Raw genomic sequence first — 12,760 nt, forward strand, 5'->3', positions numbered from 1 at the left:
GCTGAAACTAATTCATTTTCACCCCTATCAAGTGTCAATTTAATTATTCTGAAACAAAACATTGACCCGCACTAATTTTCAATACTGTAAAAAATATTCAGATGACTAACAGATGCAGAGGTTCCTTAGATCCCCTTAAGACAAAAAAAAACACAATAATTCTAACAGCAATCATTTTAGAATTTACCAGTAGGATTTTATGCAGAAACAATCGATAATTTCACCCCCTAAAAGGTATGTGAGATTTATATGTTACAGGTCAAATTTGGTTTGAGGTTAAATTTTTTGCCAAGGTTGATTCCCTATTTTTTGTCTCCTGGGGCTTGAAGTCAAGGGAAATTGGGAACCAACCTTATTTTCTGCTGGGTTAATCAAATTAACCTGAAATAAAATTATTGTACCTGTTTCATATCCATGTGCAGGTGTTAACTGTAACAGTAATTTGTTTGAAGTTTCTGACAAACAGTTGATGGAAAGATTGCCAGGTCTAAATAATACAGGTCACATCCTCAAATATCAAAATAAATTTGGGACTGTTGCCAGTCGTGTTGACCAGCCAAAGAAATTTTAACTCGGTCACGTTTTCCTTCTGACTGGTCAAAATGTTAAAAATAGTCCAACGGTAAATTGAATGTACTAGCCTAACAAGCAGAAACATAAAGCAAAAAAGAAGATGCTTGTCCTCCTGAAACGTAATAGTGTAAAAATGTATTTTTTTCTGGTCGGTTTTTAGGGAGTTTAAGCAACAACATCGGCGACGACAAAAAGTGAATTTGGGCTGCTTCAAACTTTATTGTACTTATTCCATCTTGTACAATTCGTCAAATGTTGGCGAATTTTTCTGGAGTGAATTCAAAAGAATTGTATGAAAGTTTAGGAAAAGAAAAGGAAAGTTGTTGTGTTGTGTTCCCGTCCTCGACAAAACATGAAATTAGGAAGGTTCATGTCATAGTTGTGCAACGACGGCCAAGAAATGTAGAAAAAAGTGTGATCCATGTGCAAAGTTGTTGTTTTTCCAATCTACGCATATTGCTTTTTTGCCGTCGCCGTTGTCATTGCTTAAGCTCCCTGTTAATTGACAAGTCCGGTCAAAATGACTGGAAATGAAAATTCCATCCAGACAAATGGTCATCTTGGCCAGACATTGTCCACTTACCACCCGCTATTTTGAGCCCTGAATCCCACAGATCAAGCACTGGTCTGGTTATTTAACCACCTTTTTATTAGCATAAACAGTGAAATGTGACCTGATGGTTACAATTTGTCAGTATATTAAGAAGATAAATATAACTCTACAGTTGGGTATCTTTTCACCCTTTCATCTGTTGACAGGAGGAATCACACGTCCTGAAGATGTTGGCAGTAGATGGTTTGGAAAGTTCAGCTCCGGAATCCTCGACATTGCCTATTAAAGAGGAAAAAGTAAAACCTGGAAAGCATGATGAATTGCAGTATCTGAATATGATTCAGTACATTCTTGATAATGGCATGGAGAAAGGAGATAGGACAGGTACATTACATACATTGTACAGGGTAATATAGAGCCAAAATCAAAACTCAAGAAAATTAGTTATTTATTAGTTTTAAATAGTAAATATGCTGTAAAATTACTAAATGACACAATACACCCCTGCTCGTTTTTTTTTGCATAGCTTCAAAAGCTCTGATATAGATCAACACTAATATTTAGATTTGGGATCTTGTGTACTTTGTGCACCCCTTGGTCGATACATCAGTTCATATATCGACAGATACATCAATTCAATACCCCCACTGAGAATTCCTAGGAGTACCTCCCCCAGGATGCCTCTAACTGGGGGGGGGGAGGGGGTATAGGTGGAAGTTTACAGTATGGTGCCTGTTGACCACTGCCTGAGAAATTTCATACTAATGGACTCTCTCTTCCAGTACATGTACATCTCTTTCCACAGTAAGCAGTTTGAGGTGGCAGTTTTCATTGAATAGGCTTGTCTCAAATTGTTCTAAATTGTTCTTGGTAAAAAGTAACTATATTTTTAAGAACCTGCAGTTTGTGGGAGGATGACTGTTCTTGTTGTTAACTTTTGCCTATGAAAATGCTGCCACCCCAACTAGCTGCTCCCGGATCTCCTACTTTGCAAATTTTTTTATGAAAAAATGTGAAAAAAATTAATGTGTATTTTTTAATTTTTTTAGGTACAGGTACTATCTCTGTCTTTGGTACACAGATGAGGTTTAGCCTACGTAACAATGTTATTCCTCTCCTGACAACAAAGCGTGTGTTCTGGCGTGGAGTTGCAGAAGAACTCCTGTGGTTTGTTAGTGGATGCACTAATGCAAAAGAGTTAAACAAGAAAGGAATTAAAATCTGGGATGCAAATGGCTCAAGGGAGTTTCTTGATAAACAAGGTACATGTGACATAATGCAGTACATTTAATATAAATTTGCATTGTACCAACTGTGATTAAAGGGTGAAAGGGGTTTTTACATGATATGGGATCAAGTGTTTTTAATTTTTCGTGAATGGTGAAAATAAGTAATTAGAAACCACAAAATACTGTCCTTTTACTTCTCAGAAATTTCTGTGAAACGTGAACACAGAACGTTAATTACAGTGATGCATTATTTTTCCTATTTTTTAATGTCTGTGAAAATATGTTTAGGACTCCCTTCTTCACCCTTTACCCCCCTCTAAATATGTAAGGATCAATTTAGCATCCACAATGATGATGGCAGCGAAAACGTCACTTTTAAAATGAGTTCTCATTTTTCTAAACTTTGTCGCATTTATTTCAATTTGCTGAAAATGACAAATGTAGGCAAATTTCTTTGAAGTTGAATTCTTGGGGACCACAACAAGGTTTAGAAAGGGAAAGAAAAATTCATTGTCACATGTGTACATTTTCCATAAAACGTGAAATTAGACATTTCCACATTTCAGTCTTGCAGTGATGGCAAAGAAATATACAAAAAAGTGTGATAGTTGTTGTTTTGCTTGCAGGGTTGTCACTAAGGGCCGGGGACCGGGGATTTCGCCCGGCTACTCAGAGCATGGCCCCCGGCTACTTTCGTCGTTAATTAAACCAAAAGAGCACACCTTTGAAACACACAAAGACTATCCATCAAACTAAATGCAAGTTTCATCTGCAGCAGGTTTAAGTAATCATTTTAAAATACTCGCGTGCAAAAACTAAGAAATGTCGGAAAAAGACATCTGACTTAGATTTGGTACTAGTACACACGCGCGAAAACTCTCCGTTGGCAAAATGTCAAAGTAGGGAGTTTTATCAACGATGACGGCGACGGCAACGAGAACGTCAAAAAAGCAATAGGTTTATTGAGCAAAACAACTAGTTTGCACGCGCATCACACTTTTTTGTACATTTCTTTGCCGTTACTACACGACTACGACATGAAAATGCCTAGTTTCACGTTTTATGGAGAACGCAAAACAAGCGACGACAAACTTTTCTTTCTCTTTCTAAACTTGAGTCTCGTTTTGACAACTCAGCGTCGTTTATAAAGTATTAGCCCTGTCTTTTAAACGCTTTTCCGTAGGTCAGTTTCTTCGTATGTTAAGTGATGTTTCGTTCATAAAATTCGAGACCACTAATGTTACCAGTTGTGCAGTTAAGTTTTGCCATATTTTTTATCCCGCGATTTTTTGTACGTTATGCTTGTTTTAGCCTCATTAGATTATATCATACTTTTAGTTTTCAACAAACCATAGAAACCTTATGTTTATGATGCTTTTTCGTACATTCATCGTCCGCTTGTCTTCTTCCCGCTTCTCCGTGGGTAAATTGTTATTCATTTGTAATATTAGTTTTACTTTTGTTTTCTGAAAGTTGTTTCGTTCTTACGTATAATGAGGATTTAAAATTGATTTTACAGCGCATGTTAATTCATTTGCACCGTATAAGAATCGATTGTCCTTTCCACATTTTTAACATTTGTATAGTATCGTTGTGATTTAACACTTCACTGGCCAGCATGCGCCTTGTCTGCGTGAAGATAAGACTGGGCAGATAACGTGACCGGTGCTTACCTGTCATTTTTTTCAGGCCCGGTGCTTTCACGTAAAAAAACCCTCCAACGAGCCTTTACGTAAAGTAAAAACTTATTATTTTAGTGTCTCAGAACGTTGCAGTTTTCTTTAATAAAGACGTGATCATTATAAAACCGCAAATAATAGCTGTACTCTTGATGAAGATTGCCTTTTTGGGGCGGTAATGCCTTTTGGAAAACGGTAGAAGTTGCAATTCAAAAACTTCTTGGGGGATGTAGGGGGGGGGGGAGGGGCTCCATGACTGCTTGCGACTTCCCTGGCTACTAACAACAAATACCCGGCAACTTGAAATCTTAGTGACAACCCTGTGCTTGATAAACCTGTTGTTTTTTTTTTACTTTCTCATTGTCATCCCTGCCGTTGTTGTTAAAGCTCCTTAATAATGAAACCCCTGCTGAAGCTAACAGCTTTATTTCACCCTCCCCTATAATCAACATTCATGTCAGTTTTCCTGGTAATGACCCTGGAAAATTCAAGGGGGCAGGGGGAGGGGGGGTGAGGCATGCATCCTGAAACCCTTCCCTTTTTTAGACCTCAACCACTGTTTCTCAGAAGTGATTGATGAAAAAAGGCACCCCTTACCCAATTCCAGAATCAGGGCTCTAGAGAGCATACAACCTTGCCCTATTTCAATAAAAAATACAGCTACAATTTCAGTAATTATCATACCCCACATTTTAGGCTGAAAGGGGTCCAAAACTAAACCCTATGTTATATGACTTGTCAGGAGTAATATTAAGTGTGATAAGGGAGAATCCCTACCCCACCCCTATTGTTCATGATTGACATCTCAATGTAACTTCTGTTTAGGTTTACATGACCGAGAGGAAGGGGATCTTGGTCCAGTGTATGGATTCCAGTGGCGCCACTTTGGTGCTAAATACATCAACATGCATGCAGAGTATAAGGGCCAGGGTGTAGATCAGTTAGCAACTGTGATAGACAAGATTAAAAATAACCCAGATGACCGGCGGATTATAATGTCAGCATGGAACCCAGTTGGTAAGGCATAGTTCCTCCTTAACCCTCTTAAGACTCAATTGTGATTGGCATCAATTTTCTCCTTCTGATACCACCATGTAGACACTCAAAGGTTGTAAGAATCAACAACAAAAATAATCATCTTTATTTGTGCCCCAGAGAAAATTATGCTTCGTACAATCTTGAAAATTTAAAGTACTGGATTTTCTTTGTAAGGTCATGAAAAGTTCCTTGAAATTCTCTACATTTTATTCACCAGACACAATTTTCTGTAAGATAATATTATTTCACCAAGGCAAATTTGGCTCATCCTCAGTGTAAGAACCTGTTAAACTGACGGGTAACATACAAAACATTTTTGTGCGTGAACAATATTTTATTTCTGTTTCTTTATTTCAAATACTTTTCTGTAGCTCAGATGCAATTGCAAGTCACACCCAGTCTTTTTGTTAAGTGTTGTTGTGGAAAGTAGCATAAAATAATGTGATCAACCATGGCTGAAGAAAAAAAAATTAACTGTAAATTACTCCATTGAGTACAAGTAAGGTGTTCAAAAGGAGGTTTCAGACTGCCAATTTACAGAATAAATCTTAGTCCTTGAAAACTGTAATTTGTAACTTGAAAAATCCTTGAAAAGTCCTTGAAATTTGTTTGTCTGAAGTTGTACAAACCATGAAAAATTAATGTTGGCACTTGGCAAGATACGGAGCATAGCCACTTAGAAATAGCAAAATGCTAGTCGCACTAAGTCGCTAACCCAGTGAGGGATGTTTGCTAGCAACAACAACAACAGTTTATTAAGGTATTCTCATTTGCATACATGGCATTATCTATTAAGACACTTTTGAAATTATTACATGATTGTATCTACAATTCATGATCTCAAAAATAAAAGCAGCAACTGATTTACAAATAAATGGATCAATATTGTTAAATAGAAACAAAATATTTGATTTTACATCTAAATCAGTAAAAGAGTTATATTTTTTAATGATTTCATCCAAAAATTTGTTGCAAGGTGTATCATAGGGTGCAAGAAAACATGACATGACATTCATTTTCAACTTCATTAGCTTGACATCAGAACAGATTCTTAAGTGTTCAGGAGTCTTGGGTACAATACATGTATATCTCCCTGTTTCGAAACAAAGTCAATAATTTCCTAGGCTAGCAATGGCTTGTGGCCCATGCAACCTGCTAAATAATAATTGCCTTTGGATGATGTACTCCTATGTACCCTGGATTTACCTATGCAGGGCTCCTTTAACTTTTGGACTCTCAACATACATAATACAAGTAATATCCTTGATATTTGATTTCCCCATTTTTATTGTAGTGAGTGTATGAGAACATCAAGTACCTAGAACTTGGTATGCACTGCATGATGTTTTAGATGTAACTGTACGTTATTACGGCATAGATCAAGGGATTTTGTCAGTTGAATGGGCTGTAAAGGACATTGTATACACAAGACTTCTGTTTTCTCTTATCATAGATTTGCCTTATATGGCCTTACCACCATGCCACTCATTTGTTCAGTTTTATGTCAGCGGTGGGGAGCTCTCTTGTCAGATGTATCAAAGGTCTGGTGATATGGTATGTGGCTTAATCAAACATGCATTAATTTTTGTAGTGTACCAATAGCTTGTTTTGTAGTAGTATCATTCAGAGGAGCTATTTTTTGGAGGGGAAGGGGGCTAGTCTATTGCCTCAAAAAGTAAAAATTAAATAACATATAACATTACATTACATATAAGTCCAGGCCCTTTAAAAGTTTAGTTTTTCAAAATGTGGAAAAATAAATTGTGATATCCACTGGATAGTGATTTATCCGGTTGATACTGCTATATATCCACTGATTGAATAACCAGGGCCAGGCCCCTAATTCCACTTATTTTTCTGATTGATTGGGTGAATGAATGACTCACAGGCTACTGGCTCACTGACTGGTCATTAATACCGACTACACTGCAAGTGACTAACTGGTAACCTTCTTGGCTGAGTGACCTGGCTATAGCTACAGGCTGGTTGACCTACTTAATGCTGAGCGACCAACTAACAGAATAACTCTTGACAGTGATTCAGCTACTATAATTAACTGTGACAGACTTTCATACTGACTGATAAAGCTATGGCTTGTCACTAGGCGCCTGCCTGGCTGACTGGCCAGCAGAATGGTTGACTGATTGACATCTGACAACTGTCTGACTGGCTGTCTAACCACACTTGTAACTAAATAATGTTGAAATGACTTAATACTGACTGACTGACTACTGAGTGATTGCTGTTTGACATACTGAATGATTTACTGATGGCTGATGACTGTCAAGCTGACTGGTTCTTTGATTGACTGGCTACTGACAGATTGCCTTGTATCTGACAACTGAAAGTCAGGGTTTGAGCTAGGATTTGATCACTGGGGGACATTTTCATTTTTAGGGGGACAGAAATTTGTACACCCTTCTGCTGATGCAAAGGGGTTTGTCTTCTTAGATTTCCGACAAAAATAGCACAACCATGTGTGATCTCGTGATTTTTTTGGTTTCCTTCGATCCTCATCCGTTTATTCCTGATTAACACACTGTTCTTCTTCTGTATCATTTTTCTGATTCACTCTGGCTTTGATTTGGAGCGAAAAAGCATTCTAATGTTCGAACATTTTTTTGATGTGACATATGTTAATGATTGCCAGGCGCGTTCACCATGCTTGGTTGAGCATGAGACCTACATGTTCAGTAGAGCGTGACTGAAATGTGACTTTAGAATGAACTTTAAACGTGCAATAAAATATACTTTCCACGTTCTGTTTTAGCTTGCAATTTCTGTACTGAAATAAATCTCTTCATGTGTGCTTCCTTTCGAGTTTTTTTCCCTAAATTTTGAAGGGGACAAATTGTCCCCTTGGCTGTTTTCTTAAGGGACAATTTCACTTGCAGTGCCGTATTGGCACAATGGCGTGGCCTGGCACAAACCCTGGAAAGTGACAAAGTATCAGTACTTATCGATTGTTTGATAGGATGTCAATGATCAGTATGGTCATTTGTCGTTAGTTAAAATATTGGAGGAACTATTTGTTCCACATTTTACCTTTTTTACTTAAACTGTCATTAATTTTGTCATTGCAACATGCACGTAATTATGATATGAAATGTTAATTTTTCAATATATTGTTGTTAATTTTTTAGGGCCTTGGGGTACCATTTAACATTGCAAGCTACTCCCTTTTAACACACATGATTGCACATGTCTGTGATCTCAAGGTAGGATGCATAAATTTTTTACAAAAAGAAAATGTAACTGTTTGTTGAACCATTATCCAACCTAACTTGCATTTGATTCTAAATTTCCTTTGATAAGGTTTCCCAGCCTTAAGTATATTATTTTATATTTACAGTAGTCAAAAGAAATTCTCCTGAAAACAGATTCTACCTACAACATTATGTACCCCCTATTATTCAAAACTGAATCATTGGATATCGCAATTATTCTAGAGTTTTGATTGGCTAAGCCATGATGGTATATTGGCTCATACACCATGCTTTCCAAATATGGTCGCTATGCATCAGTTCCAGACTAGTAGCAAACTGATAATTTTTCTTCATGGAGGAGGGAATGGGACCCAAAGAAAATTGTTTTACATGTAAGTTTATTACAACACTAGAAAATGCAATATTTTATTATTTCAATGAAAGACAAAGAAAAACAAAGTAAAAAGAGTATGGAATGAAGTTTTCCCTGTTTCTCAGGGGAAAGTGAAGCTTATTTATTCTTCTTTTTGAAATAATTTTTAGCCTGGAGACTTTGTTCACACCCTTGGAGATGCACATGTCTATCTGAATCATGTTGACGCTTTGAAAATCCAGGTAAGAGGAGTTATGTCGAGAATAAAGTTAATTCCCACTTTTGTTCTCACAATTTGTCATGTATTAATATGCAATGAAAGTAGTCTTTGATAGCTCTAGGCTAGTAGATTTTGCTATCGGGCTAGTGAATTCTGTTTTTAAAATTACCGAAGAAATGCATGTTATCATTATCCTGCTCATCAAACCTTTTTTTGGGGGGCTAGTTGAATGACTTTTAGGCAAGTACATGCTAGCTATTCGGGGAAGTTGTAAAACTAACTTTCTTTATATCCTGCTGTATAGGGGTGTGTAACCAATAGGTACATGTCCATGTACCGGTACATGTCGCTTTTTGGAATCGTCATACTAGTTATCCAGGTGATGCTCCTCCAGTTCCCCCAAGTCTCCCAAATTTTTATTATTCAAATGGATATGATGGCTGAAAAAAAAAAAACAAAGAGAAATTGATCCTATGAATTCTTTTGACAGCTTACAAGAGAACCACGCCCATTTCCAACTCTGAAGATAAAAAGGAATGTTGAAGACATTGACAGCTTCAAATTTGAAGATTTTGAGATCATAGGATATGATCCACATCCAACAATTAAAATGAAAATGGCTGTGTAAATACAGAGGATATGTCTTATGTAAATATAATGCTGCACACCTTTTTCATGTGCATGTGCACTGTAATTCACTGAAACGTGAACAGCAGCATTAATACATGTATGGGGTCTATATGAAGTGTTCTGTGATTTGACTACAGTGAAGCTTGATGATAAGACCTCCAGAATAAATGCACAGGGTTGTTTAACTTTTCGAATTTGAAATGAAGAGTTGACAGCAGGCTAAACACAACTTATAAGCTTGTGATGTGAAACGTGACCTTGGACTTGGAGTTAGCTTGAACTACAGAGGTTCCCTTCTTCTTTCGCTTAGGTTATGTAATACACTGAGTATTTTAAACGCTGACTGAGCAAAAATTACTTTTGCCATTCTAAGTCTAACATTTAGAGGTCATGAAGCTGGTCTGTTTCATGCATATTGAGTAATTATTTCCTGTGGTCTGGAGCGCAATGTCCTACTGTACAGTTCCTCTGATGGCATTTACTTTTGCGACTGAACAGTGATAGTGCATTTTTGTTACAAGTGCCTAATGTGAGACTGCAGTAAAAGGTTCCTCATCAGTTGGTAGTATGGTACATGTCTTCACTTTGTGAAGAGAGGCTAACTCTAAGGTCATGTTTCACACAGCAGTTATTAGTCTCATTTGGCCTGTCAATACTATTTCAAACCGGATGTTTTGCTTAGCACGTTCAGCCATTGATAAAAGGTTTACTTTCTTGGAAAGGTAATAGCCCATCAAAAAATACCTACCATATTTGCAAAAGAATGTGACGTCACCGGACAACATTATAATGCTTGGAATTCAGACATCTCTCTCCTCCATGCCCCTCACAAGTTAGGGGATGGAAATGTGTGACAGTTCAGACTGATGTAAAATGTAACACTTAACCACTTTTATGAATTAAAAGGTTTTAAAATGATGCAACAAACTCTGCACAGCACATAACTTTCAAGAAATGCAACTTGTTAATCTCTGAGAAGTGCTGTATTTTCGCAGAATTTTGTAATAAATGGCAATAAAACATCTAACAGTGAGTCTTTTGAAAAGTCTTGCATTATGTAAGAACACGCGAGCGATCGCAAGTCACAAGGAGCTTTCCTTCCTCGCTCTCGTGTGTTTTTTTCTCATGGCGTGCATGCGTGACCTCTGACTTGTCCTAGGAAAGAGAAGTGTGAAGTCAAAAATTCAGATTTGTAAAATTTATTATGGGTCGGACTGGTTAGCATATTCAGAGAGAGAAGAGAAAAGAGCTCCCCTGCCAAACATCAGCCTGTTAGTGCAAATTGGTGAGGAGATATAAGTGCTGATTTTCTCTGATGACTCCATACACATCCTTCTAAAATAGGCTTGGACAGGAGCCTACTACCCAACAATAGGCTCCTGTCTTGGATTGTAACGTTAATGATCCCAACCAATATTAGATGGATTTATATAAAGTCATCGGAGCATGATGTTGCTTATTTGCACCAACAGGTTAATTTTTAGCAAGTAAACATGCTTTGTCTTGTTCTCTCTGGATAGGTCAACCAATCCCATACTTTCACAAATTTAGTTCTTGTGACGTCATCACTTCTCTTCTCTATATATCGACCCTGGCAAAAAATAGGACTTTCCATTCATTTTGCAGAATTCCCTGACTTTGAGAAAAGTCTGGGCTGTCATTAATAATTAGAAGGTGCAGGTACGGGTGTAAACTGAAGATGTTCGGATTAGGGTAAAACTGCTACACTCACCTGGCCCCAGTTGTCCGACCGGTGGATATCGCTATTCACTGGGTAAATCTCTATCAAAAAGATAGTGCAAATGGTTTCCCTAATATTCATCCGCTGGATAGTGATTTATCCACTAGATCGACGTTTGAACAACCGGGCCTGTTAATTAATCCCTCCAAATAAATCTTGGTCTCCCTCACAGCCGTTTTTTTGGATGTCACGCAACGCTCTCCAAGTTCTTTTTGGGGAGCGTTGTGTGACATCCAAAAAACGGCTGTAAGGGAGACTAAATAAATCTGCGTATCAAAGTTCAATATAATATGATGTGGTAGATATGAAAAACGTAAACAAAAAATCGAAAATGAAAAAAATAACGCACATGTTTTTTCACTGTTTGTTCCTCCAAAGAAGACGTGAAAATATTTGTTTAGGGGTCAGTTGTTACTGATCAACCATTTTCAGTGGTCAGGGATAGCGTTACAGCTGTTACATGGATTTATCCAATGGAGGTTTTTTTTTATTGCCAGTTAGCTTAGTTGGCAACTCTAAGTTGTTTTCGACCCATCTATGTTTCTACACTTTTCAGTCTTACCTCTGAACAGGTCTAAAATGATGTTTACTGCTGTAGTTGACTTCCTTCCACCAGGAAATTTGGTACATCTCACGACTTTTTTTCCATTTCTCACTACTTTTCACAGCTCTAGGTTCAGAGTTTCACATTTTTTTACTTTTTGTGGGTTGGATAGTCTGAAGTAATAGAAAACTAATTGCGTTATCCACTGCATAAAGAATTTTATGTCATAGCCACGTGTTCATGCGTGTCACGTACATCGTCACGTACATCAAGATAGTTGTGGCCGCGAAACACTGGAATCTACACTTAAGTCGGCCATCTTGTTTTTTTCTTCAAGTAGTCCTCGAGAATTATGAGGTGAAAATAGGCTACATGGCTGGTATATTTTGATAAAGAGAGCTACCTTATTGGAGGGACAACCGTCTTAGTTCAAGTGTTTTAAGGTAACATCATTTACAGTGTAACCATGAAAAATGTGCGCGTATACAGACTTCTTTGAACAAACGTCAGCTAATATTTTTATGATCTTTCTTGTGGCTTATCGATCTGTTTTTGACCATAGTTCTCACTAAGCTATTCAAGTAATTTTTTTTTACGAACTGAACCGTATTAATTTAAAATATTTTTTTCGGGATTGAATATTCTTAAATTGTATCTTTGTTGTCAGCAAAATATTGCTGTTTGAAGGCATTAAGCTTGTGTACATCAGTGGTTACGTAAGCTTACCAAACAAGGAGTTAACCAATTAATTTTCATCCCTTTCACACCTAACAGTCTGAATAGTTGCCAAAGAAAATTATTTACTGGAAGGACAAACCTCTCTCTGTAAAATTCTTAGAAAAGGACTATCAAAAACGTAAAAAGTCAACCCAGCAAGGTTTAGTTTGACCGGTAACACCACAATTTTAAAGTGGAGACTCTGTATGATTCCTGCGGACATCACTTTTGTTGCACTTTTTCCATCGAATCATTGG

General features: G+C 37.3%; 1 protein-coding gene across 1 annotated transcript; it reads left to right on the top strand.

Annotated features, from left to right (window-relative positions):
• The first annotated feature begins 1,313 nt into the window (after window positions 1-1,313).
• LOC140940519 (thymidylate synthase-like) lies at window positions 1,314-9,568 on the top strand. The gene is made up of 7 exons (XM_073389504.1): window positions 1,314-1,510; window positions 2,176-2,388; window positions 4,860-5,051; window positions 6,526-6,626; window positions 8,216-8,290; window positions 8,822-8,893; window positions 9,362-9,568. Exons 1-7 carry the CDS (start codon window positions 1,354-1,356, stop codon window positions 9,497-9,499), a joined length of 948 nt encoding a protein of 315 aa, XP_073245605.1. The 5' UTR covers window positions 1,314-1,353; the 3' UTR covers window positions 9,500-9,568.
• The last annotated feature ends 3,192 nt before the right edge of the window (window positions 9,569-12,760 follow it).

The sequence above is a fragment of the Porites lutea genome, chromosome 6, assembly GCF_958299795.1.
Source record: "Porites lutea chromosome 6, jaPorLute2.1, whole genome shotgun sequence".
Classification (NCBI taxonomy): Eukaryota; Metazoa; Cnidaria; class Anthozoa; order Scleractinia; family Poritidae; genus Porites; species Porites lutea.